Consider the following 25,179-nt stretch of genomic DNA (forward strand, 5'->3'; position numbering starts at 1 on the left):
CCGCCTCAATCGCCGCCGTTTTGCCAGCAGTCGCGCCGCGGAATGGCAGAAGCTCCAGAGTAGCCTCCAGCGCCCCTCTCCACACGTGTGCAGGTGCACTGCGGCCGCCGGGTCCGACGTCCAGGCAGAACATGATATTTCCATGCTGCTCCGACGGTGGGCTGGTCTTGTTTGGGCGTTCCTCCACTGTGACGTCGGTCACGCCTGCCCCGGCCAGGGCGCAGAGGCCGACGTGTCACCATCCGGTTGCAGTCCTCAGTCGGGTCGCAACGTGTACGTCTTCCGCAGCGTGGAGCGCGCTCCCGCTGGGCAGCGATACAGCCAAAAGTAGCATAGCATGCGGGCGGCCAGCGCTGCGCCGGACAGCGGACCCATGCCGGGGGTATGCCGGTCTCGGCCATTAGCGGGGTCGTCGGGGCCGAGGCTGTACATACAGCTGGTGACCGCGTGAGCCGCCAATCGAAGCTCACGGCTTATAAGCTCGACGCGGGCATCACACGCCGTCCCGATGGGAGCTCCACGACGCCGCCGCGAACTCCAGCGCGGCTCGCAGCGCGAAGACCAGTACGGACGGCCGGGGCAAACGGCGTGCGGGAGTCGCAGGCGACGTTCTGCGGACAGAAAGGGTTGGGCATAAGCTGGTCGGCAGGACACTCTTGAGCCGAGCCTTTGATGTAATTACAGATGATCCAGAAGCATGCACAAAAATTCATGACACACTATTCTCATTTATGTATTTGCTACATATGATATGATATACCAGCTCATGATCAGTGACGCATTCTGGGCAATATGTTCTAAAGTGAAGTAACTGAAGTTACAGCTTAAAAGCTTAAAAAACAGCTTAAAAACACACACACACACACATTCGATAGCTTATGAGAATAACATGCCTTGTGTGCTTAATGCAGGAAAATATTTTTTTCACTTTTTTAGAAACAGCAAAAGAGTTGTCAACAAGCCATGTCAACTATCTAAACAATTTTTATGAAAACTGCTCTAGCTAGCTTAAAGTTCCACAACGTTTCCGGAGCACCGTACCCAAACTCAGTTCATGTTACAAGAAAAAACAGTTATAATGCCTCCTAATTTTGAATGAAATATAGGTATGAGTAATTTGATTTGGAAAGCAACAAATTTCCGCACATCATTTTAGCAAAATTACTATTTTCTTCAGCCATCAGGTTACACAAAACTATAGTAAACTTTATGATCTAGTTTACAAAAACCAAAGCCCCGATTTTAACAAATGTAGATAAAATTTAAACAATTTTAAAAAATGTATCGTGGAGAAAATGAAAAGTGTAGATTTGTAAAGCCGGGATATTTCAATTTCACGGATTAGGCACTTAAAGAAATATCTTCACCTTTCTTTGAGCCACCAGCCTTCACCCAAGTTTTACACGAATGTAGTGAAGCAGACAATGTGGCAACTCAAAATTGTGATTGTTTGAGATAATTATGACGGTAAAAGAAAAAGCAACACAAGGTTCCTTACCCTCGTTTTTTCACATGGTTTCAGATGAGGCTTCAACTGTTGCCGACCTGAGGAGCTATAGGGACTTGAGCTTTCCAAAAATCAATTTCTAAGGGTACTGAGCAGTGTTTGGCTTTCACACGAATGCGATAGTAAGTTATATGAAGTTGACAAAGCAAGCAAAGCAAAGCATGATGCCCCGCGCGTCCGCCCGCGACCACGCCCCGCGTCCGACTCCCGACCGCCGCGTGACCCGAGGCGCCCGGCGGTCACGTGACCTACCGGCCGGGACTGCAAACGGCCTTCACCACCATTCTTGTATGACGTCATATCCTACTGAGGTGCTGATTGGTCGGAATTAGATACCTGAAGGTAATTATCTGCCGTAGTTATTTTTGTTTCATTGTTTTGCGTGTTTTCTTATATGAAATGTAATTAAAAAATTTGTCATATTTTAATCACCATTAAAACATAACTGAATAGGCATAAAAGAGAACTCGATACATACTTTCCTTGTTTTTAAGAATTCCGGAATTAGATACCCGAGGGAGTAAAGAGGGAGCAAGTTGCCACGCTGATTTAATACCTCATAGTCGAAAGGTGGGCTACTAGAACCAAAAATTGCTGTGTTTGTAAATAAATAAGTGATTTGAGGGCAAAAAATGCCCAGATTTAAACTTCTAAAATTATTTTGAACATAAAATATTTCAGTTTGAGGGATGTTAAGGCATCTAAGGGTAGGTACTTTTTAGGTATCAAATAAGTTCCTCTGCGAAAGTTCCGTCGTGAAAACGGCCTTTATGAATTTATTTCAGTGTTTTAATCGATCATGTTCTCTGATAATATGACAAAGCAGGCATATTAGCAATTAGTGCAACCCTAGCTGATAGCTGTTAAGAGACACACTGAACCTGATTTGACCAAATCTACACCTAATCTGTACCAGATGTGCACCAAATGTGTACCAGATGGCCGTCGTGAAAACGGCTACTAAGAGACGCACTGAACCTGATTTGACCAAATCTGCACCTGATCTGCACCAGATGTGCACCAAATGTGTACCAGATGTTCGTCGTGAAAACGGCTATTAGGTACCTGGTAATTTGACTTTGAGGATGTCTTAGTTATAATAAGATCATTTGTTCATATTCATTTACGTGCCACACATAAGTGAAGCCATGCACCCATTCACCAGTCCCTAAGTTAGGACAAACCTCCCCTGATCTAACCTCGCCTGGCCTTCGACTCCCCTATAGTTCAGTGTGGGATATGGCAGCAGTCTGGGACCCGCGCTGTTTGCGGAGAATTTGCCGTACTAACATCTCGGCCGCGGTCGCCCAAGTACAGGTTCGGTGGGCCATGGGCGGTGCCGACAGCGCCGGCCGCCGCTCAAAGACCGCTAATGGCAGCCGCCAGTGCTTCAGAGCCCGGCCGACGGCCGCTGTCTCAATCGGCCACCGTGCCGATAGTTTTACGATAAAGTTGAGCGCCGCCGGCGGCCGGGAGGGGACGGCCGGGTCAGTCGGCCCGGCTGAGGGGCTCCCGGCGCGTCAGCCGGGCAGGCACGCGGGGCGCGCGGCAGCAGGACCGCGGCCGCACGCAGCCCCCGGCGACCAGCTGACCCGTGCCCCCAAACGGAACTGGTCACCGCGGCCGGAGAGCGAACGAGCCGATCGGCGCGGAAGATCAGGCGGTCGGCGCCGCGCCGCCGCCGTCCCCTCGGCGGGCCGCCCGCGGCGCCGGCGGACGGACCGAGTACGGCAGCGGCGGCGGCGGCGGCAGTCGTCTAGTGTGCCGGCGTCAGGCTGCGGCGGCGGACGTGCCGTGATCAGCTGGCCGGCCGGCATGTGCTGAGCGTGCCCGTCGCGCGGCCGGACATGCACACCACGCCCGTGCTGCTGCTGGCGATGAGCGTGCTGGCGCGGCCCGGCGGCGCCGAGTGCCCTGACTGCGGCCGCGCGCCCCACACGCGCCTGGAGCGCAGCCGGCTCGACCAGCTGCGGCTCGACATCATCCAGAGGGACATTTTATACAAGCTCGGTCTGCACGACCGGCCGCCCAACATTACCGAGAGCGTGCCGCGCGAGGTGCTGTTCAGCACGCTGGAGCGGGCGCGCACCACCCAGCCGCCCAGCGGCCAGCAGCAGTCTGCCGACGACTTTGAGGACGGCAAGGCGAGGACGTCAGAGATTATCGCCATGGCTCGGCCAGGTGAGTGCCGGGACGGGCGCGACAGGTCAGACGTCAAAGGTCAGGGCAGGGACTGGGTCAACAGCGTGCAAATAACGACAACGTAGAATGTCAATCATAGCAAATGTGTATATTATTAACTGTGGTCAGGTCAAGCCATTAGTGCAATGTCATTGTTTTACACTAAGGGAATCCCCAAGACAGTTTTGTTCCCCTCACTCTTGCTGCACCCAGAACAAAACTAGCTTGCAGAATGTTCTCGATAAGCTCGAAAACATGCAGACCTTCCCGGGAAACTCCTGCACAGTTTGCCGAACCAAACGATAGATCGGTTCCCAAGAAGTTATGCAAACTACGTCGGTGTCGGGCGGAGTGCATGTGACATTTTTCAACCTCAGTCGAGCACGTGTTCGACTCGGTTCGGTAAGCCTCAACATCATCAGCATTCCGTGCCGGTTGTTGTCACTCTCTGCAAGAAGCACTACCACCTGCGCGAGGTGTGATGATAATCTGTGCAGTGTGCAGTGTGCAATGTTCAGTGCGCCCCTGTCGCAAATCCCCCTCCCTCCCCATAACCTACCATCATGGATTACGCTTATTAGCATAGGTTCTTTCTCCGGAAAAAGTCCATCTCATCGTTACCGTTATGCAACGCTCGCGTACCGGTGTGCATTCTGCGTAAGCAATCCACAGGCCATAAAGTGGTGTCCTATTGCTGACATATCTGACAAGGGTACCGATGGCGGGTGAGAGTCCCCGGAGCCGTCGGTCTTCCACACACATGACCTGAGGCAGTAACGGACGCCATGTCAGCGTCTACCTCCAACCAGTTTCGGCAGCTTCCTCCTCGTTTAGCATCTCCTCCCTCCTCTCCCTTCTGCTCTCTCCCCTACATCTCTCCCCTCTCTCCGCTGTTGTCGGCGGCGCCGGCTGGGCAGTCGCCGCCGGCCGCCGCTCCCAACTGGCCGTTAGATTCGGCAGCGTTGGCCCGGTCCTTCGACCGCCGCCAGCCCGGCCCGGGCCGGGGGCCGGGGGGCCGGGGAGGGGTCCGGGAGGGGGGGGGGCGATCTGGAAGACGGCGCTCCTCTGCTGAAGCCGCCCAGCCGACGGCGGCGGCCCGGCCGACCGACGGCTAACGGCCCAAATTCGGGGAACCGGCGCCACTGCCGAAACCGTTCACGGAAGCCGAGCCGCCGACTGCCGTGACCGGCCGCTGGCGACCCAAAGCTCAGGCCACCAGAAAGAGGCGAAAACGAGCTATCCACAATCGGGTCACCGAACAGGCCAGGGTGTGTAAACTGATTGACCCCAACCCACAAAAACGGGTCAGAACACTCCACCTTGATAGCTCGACTCAAAGTGCTAACTTGACAGGTCACCCAGAGCGCGAGGGTGGACACAAACCTCTACCAGCTAACAGCCTACCTACTTAACGGCTATCGACATTCACAATCACATTCAGGGCATTTACCGGGAGACGTGTTTCCCCCTATCAGCGTCATATAGGGCCATTGACAAGCGCGGCAGTGTCGCCGTGAGTCTCTGATTTGTCGAAGCGCGCCGCCCGCCCTGGCCGGTCGGACGGCCGGACCATGTTGGCTCGCCGGCAGTGACGGTGTCGCGGCCGCCCCTGGCCGGTGGCTGCAGCGGGGCAAACACAGCCGCCACGCCGCCTTCAAAGGGTGCCGCGCGCCGCGAGCTGTGCCACGCAGAGCACCTGGCTGGTACACCTCTCTCAGCGCGCGCGCCGAGACCGGTTGGCGGCGGCGTGTCGCCTTTTCATTACAGGGATCGCGCGGCGTCGGCCGACACAGGGCGGGTCGGCTGGTGAGGGCGGGCCAGCGCACTTGTCGGCGATGGTCGGCGGCGGCCCGCCCTGGCCCGGTGGCCATCCGCCCAGCCGCGGCGTGCACACTGCAGACAAACAGCGGCGTGGAGCTGCGCCGCCGCGGCAGTTAGAGCGCGCCGCGGCACGGGCCGGCGCTCGTCTCGTAACTATCACCGTCACCGTTACCAGCATCACCATTACCGTCACCGCCCCAGCTATCTGAACAGAACACCCCATCACGTCGGCAGACGGAATCTGGCCGTCTGCTCCACCCGGTGAGTGCTCCGTCCTCGGCCCGGCCGGTCACATCGGTCACCGTCACTTCCAGCCGATTGTTGTCTGATGGACGCGCGGGCTCGACTGACAGCCGACGGCACAAGCCTTCACTTGACAGGCGTGACCTTTAAAAGCAATTGTCACGTTAAAGCTGTTACACCTTAATCTTGTTTGTCTGTCGACAAGCTATTTACAAATACAATGCATTAGCATGCAAAGCTGCCCGATGAGCCGGTCCCCGGTATTCAAGAGTAAGCTCATTACAATGTTCATGTCGGATTTGGTATGTAATTTCCATTGCTGAGTCAGTTTGCAAGCATATTTGTTGACAGTCTCGATGATACCTTTGACTGTCTGACTACGCCTTCTAATCATCCCGGGTACCGGCGTCTATCCAGTTGATGAGTTCTTCATCTGTTTGACCGTCTGGCGGCATCTCCGAATTCCGAAGCCCTCTGACTCTCTCACAGTACCCTCTAACAGGCTGGCAGTACCCTCTGGCCGTCTTCAATCGATGCTAAAGCTCTTCAGTACCCTTTGACTGTCTAAAGGTCCATTCTGAACACTTGGCGGTACTCTCCGATCACCCAGTGCTCCAGACGAGTCCAGACGGTCCAGAAGAGTCCTCCGCCCCCGTCGTGTGGCCGGCACACCACTCGCCGCGATGAGTAGCCAGCCGTCGCGGACGGGGGCTATTTGTCCCGGGCCGGGTCAGCACGGACCCGAAAAAGAAACGGTCCAGCCCCTCCGGTCGGTTTCGACCCAAGGCGACAGGGAAAGACACACCAGTCAGACATGAATAAAATATCAACTACCACTGTATAGCAACAGAGTCGGGCCATGTTTAAATGGCAACGAATTCAGCGTCGGACAGCGACATAATGGGGGCGGTGCAGGTCTGCAGACTGATCCGTTACAGCGTAATGAGCCGTGAACAGCGACATCGCTCATAGGCCGGCCGGCCGGCCGGCGCGGCCCGTCGGCGGAGCGTCGCGGGTGCAGAGGGGTCGGCCAGACACACCCAGTCGGCCGGTCGCAGGGTGTATCGGGGACTGGGGAGAACCGGTCGCAGATGCCGCCGAGCGGGCGCGGCCCGGCGGCACGCGGCGCGACGCGCGCTGCAGGCCGCCGAATGCCAGCCTAATGAGCTCAGGCCGAGTTTTTCACCCGGCAATGGCTCGCGCTGAAGTGTTGGTATCGATAATGACAGGCATTATGGTGCTGACAGCTTTATGCAGCTTCTCGACTGGCCGCCGCCTGCGGCTGTGGCAGTCTGGGCGGTCAGAGTGGACCGGTATGGGCTCCGGCAGACAGGCGAGCCTACACCGGTCCTGCTCCCAACTACCGGAGCCTCCCGACCTCAGCCCGCCCCGCGACCATTCCTTGTACGGACCGAGCTCAGTCAACAGACTGCACATATCTAACAGATCGGGTGGCAGCACGCTGGGTGGAGTAAGTGAGTCACTACTCAAGCCAGCAGCTCCTAGACTTTGATCCTTCCAAGTGGCGGCCTCGGCAACACCCGTGATGCGTCAGAGTGCCGTACTCAAAAGGCGTCGATTGCATGGGTCTCGCAGTTCGTACTGTCCCAGTTATGCGTCTGAGTCGGTACCCGACCAAACTGAGCTGACCTCTGCCGAGACTGAGTGTCAACTGTCAGCCGTCAAGATTAATAGAGTTCTTCACTTAACTAAGTACTCCTCCAGCGCGGTCGGTCAGCGCGACGTTCCCTCGTTTAGCGGCGCTCTAGTAGTCTGGGCCGAGCCGACCTTCATCATTTCAAGTTCCCGACGGCGGCGGCACTTCACGCCGTCTGAGCCGCCCCATTGTGTGTGGACTGACGACACGACGACGGCGACGGCGGCGGCCGAGACTCCTCTCCCTCTCCTCCTCCTTCGGTCTCGAACCGCCCCATTTGCCGGCTTGCACACATTGATGGTCATCGCGGCCACACATTGACGCTCATCGCGGCCACTCGTAAAGTATTTTACGGCGGCCGGCAGCGTAAGGCCGGGCGCGGAGAGAAATTCGGCGCGCCGCCCGGACAGCGAACGCAGGCTGGGCCGTGCACCGCCCCCGGCACGGCTCGCAGAAACGGGCCCGCTCCGTGCGTCCTGCGAACCAGACCAGCCAGTGAGACCGCCAGAAAACCAGGCTATCACCTTCACGTGAAGTTTAAACATCACGTGCATGTGAACAGAACATCTCCTAGCGCGCGGTCAGGAGAATGCAGGAACCTCAGAGGAGCGCGTTTCTGCGGACCCGATCTCCGCCCGGCGTGTGGTATTTACGGTCCGCGGGACCGTGCCTTTCTGAGCCCCGAGCTGCCGTGTGGCGCGGGCTGTGCCGCGAGGTGACTGCATTGCTGCATAGGGGTATATCACCAGCCGGCAACCCGCCGGGCACCGCCCGAACGCGCTGGGTTCTTGTGAGTAAAGGTGGAAATGACTAACGTTTTCCAAAATCTTGACTAATGACTGACTAATGACTAATGACGATTTTGGTTGACTGACTTTTGACTGACTAATCTGTCGTCTCAAAAAGCTTGACTGACTAATGAATGACTAACGCCATTTTTCTCGATTTTGACTAATATTTGACTAAATTTCGGAATTTACAAGCAAAGCAAGTTTTTTCGCGAATATCTAAACTTCTAGACGTCTGATCGACACTGGAAGAACACCAATCGATCCCAAATTTTATCCCTTATTATTTCATGGCCACCGCGATGCGAAGCCAGCGCAAGATATCTTGTCGGCCACTACGACGCCTGGTTCGGGAGATAACAGGGGGAGGGGGTAAAATTTACCCCCTCCAGCCGAGCGCGTTCGGCCGGCGACCCCAGTGGGGCGCGGGTTAGGTCACCTCACGAAACACGACAAATTAGTCGACTAATATGCACCAAAATCATTGACTAATGACTGACTAATGACTAACAAACATTTTGGTTGACTGACTTTTGACTGACTAAAAAAGCGCTTGACTAACGTTAGTCGACTAATTTTTGACTAATGACTAATATTCATTTCCACCTCTACTTGTGAGCTCCCGGTACCCGCACCGCGCGTCTCCTGCACACGACACAGACCGGCCAGTCGAACAGACACGCTGCTTGTGAGCGAGCGACCGTGACCGATATGCAAACTACTGACAGGTAACGTACAACGGGTCTAATGAGCAAAACTCACAGAAATTATGCGGCATGTAACTGATGTTTGCTCACAGGAGTATCACTGGCTGTCAGAGAGCCGGAAAAGATGAGGAGCTTGACAACGGCTTTCGCCAGCGAAAACCGGGTTACATAACTCCGTTCACCCGGTTCGTGTTAACGCTCCACGGATCGGCGCGGCTGGAATGCGTTCCGTTTCTTGTAAGCTCCCAGTAACAATGCACATGGAACGAACGGGATCCACCGGTAGGTACAGTCCTCGGCACTACCCGCGTCAGGTTCTGGGAAATTTGGGCGCTTGTTTCCAGCAGTTACCATACTGACAGCTGGAACCGTTGGGTTGAGTTTGAAGAACTTGACTGGAGGCTTTCATAAAGTGAGGAACCAATACATAAGCAGTGCTCGAAGTCATGAATTTTCAGTGGCTTGCAGTATATCCCGTGGACTACCACAAAACCATCACCCATTTCGGCCAATTATACATTGAAACTCAAACAAAACTTATCAACAAGGAAATAACATTATCAAATGCATTCACCTTCATTAAGCTGTCGCCTGTGTAGTAAAATTAAATGGCATACGTGCCAAAAGTAACATTCAAACACAAAATTCACACATCAAAATTGCAATAGCTGTTTTATGTTGTTTCTGTTCTCACACCTACAAGTTGTTAAATGCTAATACATTAGTCAAATGTCTAGTACTTCCGACCACGAAGTGTATCTCGAATCATCCTCTTACAAGGATAAGTGTGCAAAATGACCAAGAATGCCACCCAACATGTGATTTGGCACGTTTTACATGATCTGCATAAGTTAACACATGTAACCCCATGTCACATACTTAGATACTTATCGGGATAAGGTAGAGTTTCTTCCCAGAGCATTTTTGATCGGATAAGTTCAGGTATTTGATGTTCAGTCGTTCACCTTCCTGTGTCAGCCATGAAAAGCACAAAATAGCACAGCACACACCTTCAAATATCGTTTCAGGCCGGACTTTGGGCTGGAGGTGAAAGCACTCAAAGCAGCACTGCAGTTAAGTGCAAAATCGTATCACAAGCACGTCACAGACGACTATTTTCAGGGGCAGACGAACATAGGAACGCCATAAAAGACACCGAAATAGCCATCGGCTCCCATAACGCCACATTTAATCGTTTCCAGCCTCTCATCATTCTATTCATGTGTCCTGTGTTGCGTGCATAATGCTCGCGACTGCACCATTGGTGGGTGGGTCTCGGACAAAATGACAGCCGGTGCATTTGGTGTCATTGTGTGGACAGACTACACGATTTCGTTAGGAGTACATCAATCACGCATGTGAAAGTCTCTGTGACTGATAAGTGATGACGTCAATTGAGTTGACCAGAGTCCCATGCAGCCTTTGATGCGTTTTACTCGCAGGTACGCCTGAAGATATCGTTCAACAAACCAATACATTGACAAGAGCAATGAACGAAATGAAGTGCAGCGTTGCATCGCACACGTTTACCGCCGTATATTTGGTCCACATTTTGCACCTTCTAAAACAACAGGACTTGCGAGGAAAGGAAAAGTAAACAAAACAAATAAACATTTGATGAACAGGTGCAAATGAACAGGTGCAGATGCACAGGTTGATAACTATGTAGTTGCAGGAAGTACGCTTTCACAGTACTGCTTGTCGGCGGCCAGAATTATGAACACTTCATAAATTGATTTAAGCATGTGGTCGTGATAAACGATCTAGTAATGGCCGGGTACCACCAGGCGCGCCATGTTGAGAACAGTCGGATAATGTTGGACACCATCGCATCACGCAATGCGCCACTCCTGCGGCAACAACAAACGATAGTTCTGGGATAGTCTTTACAACAGACTGGACTGCGCTGCGGACAGTCAAACGGTTTCACTTATCCCCTCCTGTTCTTTCCCTCCTCTCTTCTCTGCTCTCCTCAATTTTCTTCACGAGAATGCCTAGAAATGGCAGGCACTTACGGAACAGTTTTCCAAATGCCAAAATGCCAAACGTCTAAGACATCAACAAACTCGACAAAATAAGACATCTATGATTCTTATAACCTACATCAACTAAAGTAAGCTTACAGAACAAATTAAAAGCATTGATTAAGTAATAGTGCATCGATCCAGCATAATGTCTTGATCTAGTGAGTGGGCGGATGGTGAAATGTTACGGCCTGATTGGCGACTATGGCCGTCATAGCCCGCCTGCCCACGCCCCGTCGTTCCCGGTCTAACGGTAAATAGCCTCGGGCAGCCAGCTCGGGCCGGCACGGCGATATATCTCTGGATCGCAGACACGTCACCATTATATAGTTTGGTCTCCTCCACTGAAGTGTAAGTGACAGGCGGGCTGCCATAGCTTGGCGGCAGCTTTTCAGAATGCATACAGGGCCCATTTGTGCCGTGTACCGTCTGGCCGGTGGCGGCGCCGGCCGGCCGACGAGACGGACCCGCCGGTGCCTCCCCAGCCGTCGGCGACGGCCCGGGGCGGGGGCGTCGGTGGCGGCGGCGGGCCACATGTCTGGCGCCGCCCGTCTGCAGCGCCGCCGGAGCAGCCGGCACGGCGGCCGCCGCCGCCGCCAGACGCGCCGGCCGCGTACGCCGCCCATTAGCATGGGCGGGCCCGCGACCGATGGCCCAAGATGGTATCTGCCGGGGTGCCGCCGCCCGGGCCGCGCCACGTGCAGTCGCCGTTCGTACGAGCGGCGTGTGCCGGTGACCTGCCGACTGGCCCGCCGGCCGGCCCAGCCCCGTGGCGGCCGGTCGCGTGTCGCGGCCGGGCGGGGCGGGCACGCGCTGCTATAGGCGCCGCACCGGACCCACCGCCCGCCCCATCAGCTTATAAGGCGACTCCCGCACGATTCGCGGATTAGCGAAATAAAGGGCGGCTCATGACCATGACCACCGCAACAGCACGGCCTGGGCGGAGTGCAGGCGAGCCTCTTTGCATTGGGAATTATTAAGTCTATAGACTTAGAAAACGATAAGAGTCGCTGCATTCGTTCCTATTAGAATTCCAGGGCTGCGGTATCGGCAATGGCTCGGGCTTGCTGCCTAGGATGTCGATCGTCCCATGTGTATAAAAGGCGTTCGTGTGCGACGAACAACACTACCTCGATGACCTGACGAATCAGAGGCACGTCTTCCCACCCACCTCGCGACCCTGTCTCGGTCTGAGCCCGTGACTAGACCAGACAGGCCGGAACACGCCCACCCGATGACGACAGGCACTAAACCACGGCGAAATAATGTGATCGGCCATTGATGGTCCATCAATGTCAGGCTTCCGAAGCCGGTGCACAGGCGACTGCCCAGGTGCACATTGCACAATGCACGGGTTGTTTCCTGGGCTGTGGCTGGTGGGTGCAGTGCGATCAACACGGACGGGAGAATCTGTATTGCTGAGGAGAAACCATGGAGTATAGAGGAGTAAAGAGGAGAAACCATACTCAGGTTTGGACGGCTGTGGAAGACATCTGCTGCGATGTCAACTTGCTGAAGTTCAGGTCATGAAAGGCTAATTAACGCTTAATAAGACCTCTCAGACCACCATGGATTGTTTCTTACTTCATACATTTCGAAAATTTCACAAAAATTTTAACTCATGCATTTCGGTCTTACTCCCTTCTCGCATCATTGCCCTCTCCCTCTCTCTCTCTCTCTCTCTCTCTCTCTCTCTCTCTCTCTCTCTCTCTCTCTCTCTCTCTCTCTCTCTCTCTCTCTCTCTCTCTCTCTCTCTCTCTCTCTCTCTCTCTCTCTCTCTCTCTCTCTCTCTCTCTCTCTCTCTCTCTCTCTCTCTCTCTCTCTCTCTCTCTCTCTCTCTCTCTCTCTCTCTCTCTCTCTCGCGAGAGTTCGCTCGCGTTGAGCAGCTCAGACGTCTGCTGGCTCGGCAAAAACGCGTTTGGGCGGATTAAATTGTGGCCCAGTTGTGATAATTCAAACATTGGATTTTATCAAGATTTACGGCAGTTGTCGGCACAAATTTATCTGTCTGAGCCGGGTTGGCAGCGTCCAGGTTTTGTGTTTGTCTGCATGTATGTGTGTCGGTTTCTCGGTGATTTGTGAGCAGATTGGGTCGGGGAAGCTCGGAGATGAAGTGGAACCACCCCGGGTCGCAGCGCGCCACTGAGCCCAGATACGAGATACGGCTGGAAGGTCAGGCGCAGAGACCGCCCGCGCGGGGAAAACGGAGCAGCCGCTGGGAGCTTAGTGCCTAGACGTTTGTGAGCTGCGGATGATGGGCTCAGTAGCGCGATGAGAGAACTGAGAAGTTTACTTATGCGGTGGATGAGCCATGTAGCGATTTGGATGAGCAAGCGATGTGCTTTATGCGTGAGTTCAGCAGTTTCAGTGGTTACGCTCAATAGCGAGGTGAGAGAGCTCAGTTTCCGAAGTGTGTGAGCTAAGAAGCTGTGGTAGCTGAGCTCAGAAGCCACGAGGGAACCGGGTAGCCGCGGTGGGAGAGCCGAGTACTCGCGGCTTCCACCTCTGTCGGCCGTGAGTGTCGGCGACTCTGCAGGCTGCAGCCGGCGCGCCGGTGACCGGCCACGCGCCCCTGAGTCACCCAGCGCCCCACGCCAGGCAGTCTGCAGCCGGCCAGCTCGGCGGCCGCTGAGCTTTCTCGCGCCTCTCGGCCATGGGCGGCGCGGCATGTCGAAACCAGTGAGTGGCCCACCCAGACGAGACCCGCGGCCGGGGCGGGTCACCGGCCGCTGCCGTCTGGAGGAGCGCGGCGAAAGCAGACGGACGGCTACCGTGAATGTAGTGCGGCGCCGTGTCGCTGCCCGAGCCGCACGGCAACCCGCTTGGCTGCCCACTCAAACGACCTCGGAGGGCGAGGTTCGTTTCGAGTCTTCACTCCTCCAAACAACTACAGCCGCGATACGGAGCCGGTTGGCACGCGGACACGCCGCGGATATGACCCTGAGAGCGCCGGCGCGCAGCCGCCGCCCGGCCGGCGTGACCGCGAAACCTACCACCGACGCAAGGTCATAATTAGCTGCCCATAACGCAGCGCACGCGGCGCTGCGGCGCGCTGCGGCTGGAGTACAAAACGGCGCCGTTTTGACCCACATCTGCGGCTGACGGGCGCGGCTGAGCGGTCTGACAGTGGCCGCAGCGCTCACCGCAGCCGGCCTCCGGTGACCGGGCGCGCGTCACGTTTAACCCAGCCGTCCTGTGCAGCTCGTGAGTCAGCCGGCGGTGACCGGTGTGACGCGGCGCTTCCAGGGGTGCGGCTGAGCCCAACAGACCTGCGGGCGCCGGCGGACGGAGACACGATACGCGCCGCGGCTGCACCCAGTCGGTGACCTTCCGTGCACGACGGCCGATCCCAGCCGTGCAATGCCAATCGGTATCGGAAACTGCCGGCAGACATGCCGCCGGTCGCGGTCACCATCTGGGAAGTGCGCCCCACACGCGGTGACGCCTCAGGCTTCGACAAGCGCTCTCCATCCTCCTTAACAGGAGTGGCTTTTGTACGTCACGTGTATTTCCATACAAATGTGGCGGCCACGACGGTTGTTTGCTGTGGGCGCATGAATTAGTGACGGGGTGGGTGGGGCTGTCGCCGCCGCCGCCGCCGCCGCCGCCCATCGGGGCGGGGCGGGGCGGGGCGGGGCGGGGCGGGGCGGGGCGGGGCGGGGCGGGGCGGGGCGGGGCGGGGCGGGGCGGGGCGGGCGGAGACGGCGGCCCGGGCGGCGGCGCAGAGGTGCCGGCTCTGGTGCGTTTTTGCCGGCTGGCTCGGCCCGGGTCAGACTGGCACGAGGCCAAATCACCGCCACCGCCGCTGCGCCGCCGCGTCTCGCACGGACACGGTACACCAGCATCAGGACCAGCGCCGGCACCACGGCCACCATCACCAGTGGCGGCGGCGGCGGCGACCGGCCGCAGAGGGCGGCGGCCGGCGGTCCTCGGCCCGGCCCGGCCCAGACGATATCCATCAAAGCGGAGCACTCTGGTCAAGGCCGGGCGCCGTTTGGGCCCTCCGACAGGCTGCAGGCCGGCCGGCCCGGTCGCCGCCGCCCGTCCCCAGGACCGCGGCTCGGCGGCGGGGGTCGGCCCGCCGGCCCGGACAGACCGCCCGCCAGCTATGGCTGCCGCCCGGGGCCGTGTTACCGAGCAGATGACCACCCGCCCAAAACAGCGCGACGACGCTCTCCCGATTAAATAACTTGCAGCGATTCGTCGTTGGACGGCCGCGGAGAGACTCGCTTAGGCTTGTTTAACAGGCCGGCACTTGTGCTAATACGATTAGGAAGCCCTTCCACACTGTTAATGTGACTGAGGAGATAACGCCACCTTATATGTGAACAAATGATGAAGTAAGTGCCTAAGCGACCATAAGCGGAATGCATGATAAAGAACAATTATGATGCAGTAAAGGCATGTCTGAGGCCGGCAAAACATCGCAATTAGCCGGTAGATTAGCACACGCTAACTATTTCAACAAGTGCGGCTTTGCCCCGACTGGTATGCCGACCACTCCTCATTAGCAGCTAGCCCGTCCAGTGGGACGATCAACACCGGCGGTCAGCTTGGCACACAGGAAGCGCCATACCGCCGCGCCCAAACGTCTCACCACTTCCCGAAAGACCGACTCGCCCGGCCGCCCGGCCCCCCGCGACTGGCCGAGGCCTGTTAATGGCGCAGTAAAAGAACGGGATTCGGTTTATAGCGACATACCGCTCACATGCAACCGTCTGACGCGACTGGGACCCGGTGACACCGGCATGTCGGGCATTCTTCCCGGAACGTCTTCGGCCGTCTCCGGCCCGCCTCCGATGGCCGCGATGGGCCGTGTATGTATGTGTGAGTAGCCGGCGGGGCTCGTCTTCCCACCGATCAATACGCAGTTTGGTGGTGGCCCGCCGGCGAAGGGCGGCACCGACCCCCAAGGTCAGGAGGTGACCCGGTGACATGACCGGGGTCAGTTGCAGAGGCGGTTTTATGTAGGTCTCGTTGGTCAGCCGTGGATGGTTTGAGGTCAAAGCTGGGTTAACATGCGACCTGGCGTGAGGTGGCCTTCTAGTCGTGTCACTGTCAAGTCAATCAACAAGTGAGCATTAAATTATCAAAATTTAAGCATTTATTATCTTAGCTCCACATTATATTTTATGATATTCTACACTATACATTATCTATTTACAAACATTTACATTTATCATACATGTAACTTCTTCTATTAATTTATTGCAGCACACTGTGCGCAGAATCGGCGTTATCTACCAGTCTCAGCGTTCGGCAGACATTCGTCAGCCCGCTCCCTGTAAGACCAAATCGAACAATTTAAAACAAAATCGTGGAACATATCTCACTCAGACCAGTAGACGCATTACATTGCTTAATATAATAACAGCTTTGAATTGGCCATTGCGTTCGCTACGATCTATTAATATCTGATTAAACTGCGGACAGAACTCATAAAACATTACTTCAAAAGATTAACTCAAGCTTAAGGGCTGAGCAGTGCAGGTTCTTAATAGCCAGGGACGCATTGTGCGCTTTATTTTGGCAGCTACATGACGATTGCAGTACCAAGATAAGCTATAAGTGGTTCGTTTAGTGAGCTAGTTAGCTGAGCATGGCTATGTCGCAAGAGAATTCAAAGAAAGCTATGATAGGCAAATTAGTGCAGTGCATGTAATCCGGGATTGAATTTCTAAATGAATATCACATCAAAAATTGACCTATACCATTTGGCCGTTCATCATTCTTTCCTATTGAGACGTGATCGGTGAGAAAAGGTCTCCTTCCGGTCCCGCCCCCGCGGTTTAACACGCGGAAAATGTGCCGACAGCGATTAATGAATGGCAGACCTTTGGACCGGAGACAGTCGGCGATAGTCGCCAAACGAATGTCGGACAACCGAGTCCATCACATTTTTGCTGATGGGGCGGTCGGCGGCGGCGACCGCCGGCGGCCGGTCGAGACGCCGGCCCGATACCCAGCCGTCGGGCATTTTTCACATGGCTGGCCGGCCATCGGACGCGACGTGGCCCTTCAGAGCCACAGCTTGTTTGGTCGAGCTGTTTCGGCGGCCCGGCCCCGGCGGTCGGCGCGCCCCCGGCGCCGGCAGCCCCTCCCCGGCCCCGCTGCTCCGCCGCCGGCCCGCCCCGACGACCGATTAATATTCACTGCGGAGGAGCGTCGGACGCCGACGCAGGGCGCAACAGACGCGCTGCCGACGCACGCAGAGCGCTGCGACCGACACGCGGACACAGCCGAACTGTGATTTTGAACTTGCGAGCACGCGCGCGGACGCTGCCCGCACTGTTTGTCGACAGGACAGGCTGACAAACGCAGGCTGTTTGTTGAGCCGCGCGACTCCCGAGGGTTGTAGAATGCAGGGGTTGAGCCGGCAAATTGGGGCTTTGGGAGGGAGCCGTCTACAATAGAGGGGTAAAAAGGGACCGTGAGAGCGCTTCAGGAGGGGACGCCGCTGTCACCGGCCGCTCCGTCAAAGGCTCGCGGCACGCAGCTCCTAACGGGGTGCGGCGAAGGGAGCCCGGTGTCGCTAGGGCGGCGAAAGGAGTCCACTGAGGCCCGCACAGCCCGGCACGCACCGTCTGCACACAGCAACGGATCAGTGGCCCCACTGGAAGCCTTACGTGGACCATTTAGCACGCACAGCAACAGCGCAACGGTCCTCCTGGAGCTCTGTAGCACGTTTGACACGCACGGCGCATCGCCTGTACTTACACGGTACCGAGCGACCCTGCTCGACGCAACACGCAACAGTCGCTATGCCAACAGCCGCATGTCATGCCCATCGGTGTAGTTAGCTGCAGCGGCGCTGAGACGTAAGCTCATCCAAATCCGCCCGTCTCTTCTCGTCACCGCCTGGAGCGGAGGCGGCATGCGGTGGGCGCTATTTCGGCCGTGTCGCAGTCTGGTCATGACGTCACTGGGGTGCCATCATGACGTCACTGGTGTGATGTCGGTAATTGGCCGGAGACGCCCATTGTTTGCAGCCGACGGCTAAATTCGGCACCCCGACGCGTCACGTCTGGTCACCTCCCGCCGGGAGCGGGGGTGGGGGCGAGATGGGACCGGATCGGGCGGGGCGGGCGCCTCCCGTTTGCGGACCGATCATAAATGGTGACCGGACCGTCATCACCATGTCTGGCCCCCTCAATCAGCGTCGGCCCGCCCCTCCGCGGTGGTCACTAACAGAGTTACCGTGTTGCGGCCTATCAGCCGGCCGCGCGGCGCCCACCGCTGCACCTTTGGCTGTGTCACACTGACTAGCAGGCGCTATCGGGAGACAAACCCAACCGGTCAGTACGTGTACCTAACCGCGACACCCGCATGGTTAACATGCACGTGCATATGTAGAGCACAATGGTCACCGGACCAGCCAGTGACCGCCTGTCAGTAGCACCCGCCGCACCGCGCACAGCCTCTTGAAGCTCCAGGACCACAACGAAGACGAAGACGGTCGATAGACGACAGACAGACACACAGACAGACAGACAGACAGACAGACAGACAGACAGACAGACAGACAGACAGACATACAGACAAACAGACAGACAGACAGACAGACAGATAGACAGACAGACAGATAGGCAGACAGACAGATAGATAACAGACGGAATTGGTGAAGCACCGGCTACAAGGTCGGCCTTCACGGCTCATAGAACCCTTATCGGTATCGGGAAGCTTCTTATCAGTTAGGTGGAGACTCAAAGGACGGTCACAAGAGTCAAAAGGGTAGTACGATAAAACCAATGATATGAAAGATAGTACCAGATACACTGATTGTGCCTGCAGCAATTCAGGAGCGATAAGCTTATCGACACATTATTTGTATTAGGTAATACACGGAAATATCGGGATGGATTTGGATAAGAACGCACTGAAAGATGATAAGGACATACAGAGGGAACTTCTTAAAAACGGGGACCACCCGGGCAGCCAGGTCATCGTGTACGAGCCCTCGCACGCCGTCAATGACTGCAGCCCACCGCAGGAGCCGTAACTGACTGAGAGGCACCATACCGCCGCCAACGGAACGGTAAACGAGACCGGATGGCCCACTCCCATTTAGTGCTCGGCCTGAACGTATTACTGACCCCAACGCGCTCAGTAGACACATAACTTAGACTAAAGACCCGTCCACGGACTGTCTACCCCGTGGGCGAGCTGTGTCATTTTGTCTGATTTCGTCTGGCCCCGCCGCCCCGACGCCCTCCCGCACACCCCGTGCTCCAGCCGTTAACCGCCCCCGGCTCTCCACCAGGTCCGAAATACAACCGGAGTCGACTGATGGAGTTTTACCGCGGCAACGAGACGCAGCTGGAGGAGCTGCGCGTGCGCTCCTCCTACCTGTGGGTGGAGATGACACTACGCGACGACATCCGGCGCGGCCTGCGGCATATGCGCCGCCGGCGCCGGCAGCGCAGCCGCGTCACCATCTACGTGTTCCGCGTGCTCGAGAAGGGCGAGCGCAGCGCAGCGGTGAGTGGTGAAACGAGTCTGAGTCACCGAATGGTCACTTATACTGAACTGATTACGGCGTCATCGTGACCCATCAGATCATCATCTACAAGTGCACACCCAACACAAACAGGCTAGAGCTCACCCCTTGATTCTAAAATATCCTACCTCAGCCTACCGTTCCCTTTTTGACAATGGTCTTCCCTCGCTTTAGTATGCTGACTAGATTTATCACAACGTGGCTTCCCTGACTATGTTCTCTATTCTAACTCAGCTGGCCCTAACATTCCCTACCCTAAACCTGTTACTCTTTTGACCCCGCTCCCTTGTTCCTGTCATCTCGACCTTGACCTCCCCTGGCCCCGACCTCCCCTGGCCCCGACCTCCCCTGACCTTGCTTAAGCCTATGTGGTCCTGACCTTCATGACTAATTGTCGTTTATCGAATTATTAGTGACCAATAATCAGACTATCTCATAGCAATGCCGATTAGCTGACCCGAGATGGCCTTGGCCTACGATCGACCTGAGCTGACGTGCCCACCGTTCAGTCTGACGGTAACTCGGACCCCAGTGGCAGTGGGCACGTTTTCGCTCGACTGTCCAGAACGTGTCCAGAAGACCCGCCCACCGCAGCTGGCCGGCCGCGTGGGCGGCTCCCCAGAGGACACTCACGTCCATGAACCCATGCAGACCGTCATTGAGCGCCGCGGACGAGGGCCGACACTCACCGCATTGGTCGCTGTCGCCGGCGACGGCGGGGGTCAGGGGCGACGCGGCGATGGGGCGGGGGCGCTGACGACCCGTTACGACCGCGTAACGGGCCGCTACAGCCGCCGCTCGGGCCCATGTGACAGCCGTGAAGTTTAATGCCTGTGTTAGGGCCGGACGGCTGCACAGAGGTCCGGCGAGCGCCGCCACTTCATTTGGCTCGTTGGCCGTGTCGCGACCAATAACTGTGCTGACATGTCACAGCGACCCGGCGGGAGCGGCCCGAGCCGGCCGGCCTTTCGCTTCATCAGACATATTTAGATCCAGGTGTCTGGGTCACTGACATTAATAACACCGTGACCAGTGTCCACTGCAAGTCGCCCGCTCAGTGACAAGATGCAAGATGCACTTGCACATCCAAGTTGCGGTCGGATCGAACCATCAACGCTCCGTTGTAGATAGCCCTTATAAAGCGTGTACCCAAACATCCCAATCAGACAAATTGACGGCATTTGTAAAACGGCTCGTGCTATCTTTAAAACCGATCACTGAACATATATCGCAGCTCTAGGGCTAATAATAAAACGGTAGCGTAGAGCTGAGCAGAGTCGCCGCTGCTGCTGTCTGTCTCTAGGGACCAGTGAACCCATTACTCCCACTCCGTCCCCCGCCCAGGGGCGCTGGCTGTCCAGCCATGGTCTCCTAGATAAGAGGGGCTTCGACAGACGGACCTGATCGCTGTCTCAGGCCGTCTGGTCCGTCTGTCTATCTGAGAGGACAGTCTGCTGTGTCCCGATCTCTAAGGTCTTCTCTGTTTCAGTCCGAGCAAGAACGGTCTCCCGTGAATGGGGCAAGAGCAGGGACGGTCTCCCGTGTCCGGTCACGTCCACCTGAGTTCACCGGTAGCTCCGGGGAGACCCGCTGCCGGCGGTTTCCGGCCGTATCTCTGTTCTGACCGCCCCAACGCCTTCCGGCGAGCCCGCCGCGCGGCCCAGACACGTCTGGAGTGGCCGGCACGCGTCAGTCGGCGCCAAACCGGCCGACTCGGCCGCGGGCGGGGGCGGCGGCGGCGGCGGCGGCGGCTCTCACTGCCGCCCCCGCCGCGGCGAGAGTCGATGAGGCGGACTGGGCCGGTGGCCCGCGGCGCCAGCTCCGCCACGCAGATTACCATTTTATTTTCAACGTCTCGAAGACGGCGCCAGCGGTGTGTCAATTTCCGTCGGACGGCTTTGAATCGGCTCGGCGCGGCACCTCACCGAGCCGGCGCTCGCGGCTGAGCACGTGCCGCTGCACTGGGCCGGCGGCGCCGGGCGGCAGACAGATCAGCCGGTCCGTCAGGCGGCCGCCCTGTATGGTGAACCGCCGCCGGCATAACTGCCGCACGAGAAATACGATAGTGCGATACAAAAATGCCGCCCGATGCAGGGGCGACGTGGGCGTCGGTCCGGCGTCCGGCGAGAGAACGACTACGGAGGTCCTTTTGGAGCCTTACGGCCTGAAAATGAGCCATTGCGTTCCGTGTGCTGAGCACAAATGGCCTGCCTCGTGCACTATGGCGTGCGAACGTAATCTCAGACACATGCGAAGAAGATGGTGCGCCGGTGAATCTGCATCTGAGGCCCGACGGAGGGCAGGCGCGGCGCACGAGAGAGCACACCCCGGCCGCCCACGGCGCTCCCGGGGCGTGGGGCCGGCACGGCCAGGCGGCACTGTGGGAACCGTCCGGACGGTCACTGCAGGCACGAGCTTAACAACTAGCGCATGTATGCGACTCCCGATAGTCAGACTACAATCTGATACTCTCACCTCAGGTATCACTCGATCATTGCCACAACACGCATCACTGAAGGCATGCCAGTCTACCGTTACGTAACGATGACTCTCAACAATCGCACTGCACACGCACAGTGCACAGCCCCGACCTCAGGCAGCAGACGACTGACCGTCGCCAGTATGCGCCCCGTGTCACTGACCAACTGCACCACCCTGATCTGATGACCTCTGTCCGCAGGCAAAGCACGGTCGGCCACAGCTGGTAGCGAAGCGCCGCGTGCGCCTAGAGAAGGTCGGCTGGCACCGGTTCAACCTCAAGTCGGCCGCGCAAGACTGGTTCGACCTGAGTCCGGACCGGCCGCTGCGACTGTTAGTGGACTGCGTCGGATGTAAATCATATGTAAAAAGCAAGTTCTTTCAGCAGGGCAGTGACTCGTCTAGTGTTCCTTTCATTAAGATCCGGACGCAGCCGGTGCCGGCGCGGCGCGTGCGGCGCGCGGCGCTCGACTGCGGCGAGAGCGTCACCCACTGTTGCCGGCAGCGGCTCTACGTCAGCTTCCGCGAGCTGCGCTGGGACGACTGGGTTCTCTTCCCCAGCGGCTACTACGCCAACTACTGTCTGGGCAACTGCCAAAGTCGCACGCCCGACACATTCCGAAACTTCCACACCCACGTCATCGAGGGCTACCGACAGCGAGCCGGCGAGCTGCAGGACTTCAACCCGTGCTGCGCGCCCACCAAGCTCTCCCCCATGTCGCTCCTCTACTTCGACGCCGACAAGAACATCATCAAGCGCGACCTGCCCAAGATGGTGGTCGAGGAGTGCGGCTGCATGTGAGCGAGCCACAGCAGCCCCTGTGATATTACACGCTATATCAAATACACTGCCGGCGCCGGCCGCCGGCCCCGGCGCCGCCGCGCGCCCCGGGCACCCCCGGTGCGCCGCCCGCCCCCAGGCCGGTTTAACCGCTGCCACGGGACTCAATCTAGTCTGGACTTTTGTAAATAGTCGACGTGTTGGAGCGTGTATTAACTCGATTCGGTGCCCTTTGAGGATGGCTTGTGTCCACTAAGCACACTTCTTTCCAACCAGTTGGGTTCGCCGGCCGGCCGGCCAGCGTCGGCCGCTGTTGTCTTTCAGTGCAATCGGCCAGAGGTGCGCCCGCGGTGGCGGCCCGCCGCGCCCCCGTGGGCTGTGGCTCGATGGCGATGTCATGTGCGCGGTGTGCTGTTGGCCTTTGTTCGCGCGGCGCGCGTCGCGAGCCGCCGCGTCGGCGTGCGGGGCCGTCTTCAGGTGTGTCCATAAGGGGGCCGCGGTCCGCCGTCGGCCGCCGGCCGCGCCGCGGCTGTGACCGAACTATGCGCGACCGCGCGCGCAGCGGCGCCGCTTCGTGTCCCGTACCCGCTTGGTGATTGTACAGTGTTGTTGAGCCGCCGCGCCCGGTCGACTGGTCCCCGGGAATGAATTTTCCGTCACATGTGTCGGCAGGCCGTCAGACAGCGTCCGGCCAGTGACGTGGCGCAATGTTTGGGACAAAAATGGCACGAAATTCATTTATTGCGGATGTTGGCTGACATATTGCGAAAAGGCAACTATATGTCAACGCACTCAGGAACATTAGAATCTCGGCCGCCACAATTGTAGTGGTGGTTCAAGGAGGTGGCTACTGGCTTGGTTCTTTTCAAAGGGTGCGCAGCGCCCTGCTCAAACTGTCTCGGAGCAACATCCACATTCCATGTTTTAACATTCCATTTTCTGAACTTCGCTGGACGGAAGAGATAGCTTTAGTAATGGTTTTATAACGGTGAGTGCGAATGTAGGATGAGTGATCGGCCGGATTGTTCAGCACAACTGCTTAAAAGCTAATCGGATACATCTCAATATTAGAATCTCATTTTGTTCCCCGTAGAACTTCTCACACAGTAGCTACTCATGGCCGGCAGTCAGCGTACCCGCGATATTACGACCCTGAGAATCGTGTGCTATAATTTGGACACTGGACGACACTCCGTCTACATACCGCCGAAGGCAAGCGACCCACAGAATGTAGCTGATATTTATTTGTAGCCTGTATTTTGTGCGCGGCCGCCGTTGCTCGTCGGCGGCCCCGGAGCTGGCGCCGCCCGCCCGTCCGTCTCTCTCCGTCTGTCTGTCTGTCTGTTTGTCTGTCTGTCTGTCGGCGTGTCTGTGGGTGGCTGTGTGTGAGCGGCCCGTCACCGCGCCACGCCGGCCTGCACGCGCCGGGCATTGCGCTGCCAGTGGCCGGCCAGCCAGGAAACTCCAGGGTCCCTGAGCCAGTAGGGTGTGAGGTTAAATATGTGCCAAGTTTGATCAATAAAACAGCATCAAGTCTGCGTGGCTCTGCTATCCCAGTGATGTCCCAGACTCGGGGGATCAGTGAACGATATGCGACCGTTCGGGGAAGGATTGATGAAGAATGGAAGCGGAGTTCAGTCGACAACGCATAAAACCCACGCTTGAGCAGTCATTTTCAACCATCTTCTTCTTTAAACGGATAGCAACGATTCAAAGCACGGCGGAAGCCCGACCACGATCCGACCAGTAGCCATATTGCATACTTTGAGGAGCACTACACTATGCTGGGTAGGTAGTGTCATCACATGGACCGCCGTACCTCACCTAAAAACGACTTCCAGATAGGCTACGTCGAGTACCGAACAACTCGTATCGTCTCGCCGTCATTCCCGTTGCGGATGCTGGGCGCGGGAGCGGTCCACGGCCCTGGCAGGTGCGAACACCGGGACTGCGATGCCGCACAGTGGCGTATACCGACAGGCGACGGTGCCACCCCGTCTGAGCACAGGTCGGCACACCGGCGAACTGTTAGAGGCGGCAACAGATGTCACGCTCTTCAGACTTTTCACCGGAAATGACCACCCCTGGTTTAATAGCCTGCCCGTCCAGCTATTACACACATAAATACGATGATTTATCTGCTTCAAATACTCCTATAAATATTGAGTAACAAAATAAAGCACATGCCGTTTCTTAATGGAACATTTTGCATAAAGGAGGAAATGTAGGTCTGAAGTCTAACAGTACAGTCCAACTTTCCAATTTGTTTTTGACATTTAAATGGCAGCATCAAACACTTTCAGGCCACTCACAATCTTTTAAAGTCATGGAACAAAACAGACGAGCAAGTCATGCATTTCAGGAACAACAAATAAACAAATGTAACAATAAAATAAATAACTGAACTAGTCCGGGTCGCTGAGACGAGGATGCCATCCTGACGGAGCAGCGACCGGAGTTATCGGGCAGTTCTGTCAGTTTTACTTATGGTCAGT

General features: G+C 56.8%; 1 protein-coding gene across 1 annotated transcript; it reads left to right on the forward strand.

Annotated features, from left to right (window-relative positions):
* Nucleotides 1-3,267: 3,267 nt before the first annotated feature.
* Nucleotides 3,268-24,220, forward strand: LOC122385297 (inhibin beta B chain-like). The gene is made up of 3 exons (XM_043373451.1): nucleotides 3,268-3,688; nucleotides 19,189-19,406; nucleotides 22,106-24,220. The coding sequence occupies exons 1-3, from the start codon at nucleotides 3,355-3,357 to the stop codon at nucleotides 22,703-22,705; spliced, it is 1,152 nt and encodes a 383-aa protein (XP_043229386.1). The 5' UTR covers nucleotides 3,268-3,354; the 3' UTR covers nucleotides 22,706-24,220.
* The last annotated feature ends 959 nt before the right edge of the window (nucleotides 24,221-25,179 follow it).

The sequence above is a fragment of the Amphibalanus amphitrite genome, unplaced genomic scaffold (genome assembly GCF_019059575.1).
Source record: "Amphibalanus amphitrite isolate SeventyFive unplaced genomic scaffold, NRLGWU_Aamphi_draft 000214F_arrow, whole genome shotgun sequence".
NCBI lineage: Eukaryota > Metazoa > Arthropoda > Thecostraca > Balanomorpha > Balanidae > Amphibalanus > Amphibalanus amphitrite.

Excerpts from the sequence above, each read along its gene's own strand:
- LOC122385297 (XM_043373451.1), top strand. The coding sequence starts at position 3,355 with ATGCACACCACGCCCGTGCTGCTGCTGGCGATGAGCGTGCTGGCGCGG. Across the intron at positions 3,689-19,188 it reads TATCGCCATGGCTCGGCCAG|GTCCGAAATACAACCGGAGT; the intron begins GTGAGTGCCGGG and ends GCTCTCCACCAG. Across the intron at positions 19,407-22,105 it reads AGGGCGAGCGCAGCGCAGCG|GCAAAGCACGGTCGGCCACA; the intron begins GTGAGTGGTGAA and ends CTCTGTCCGCAG.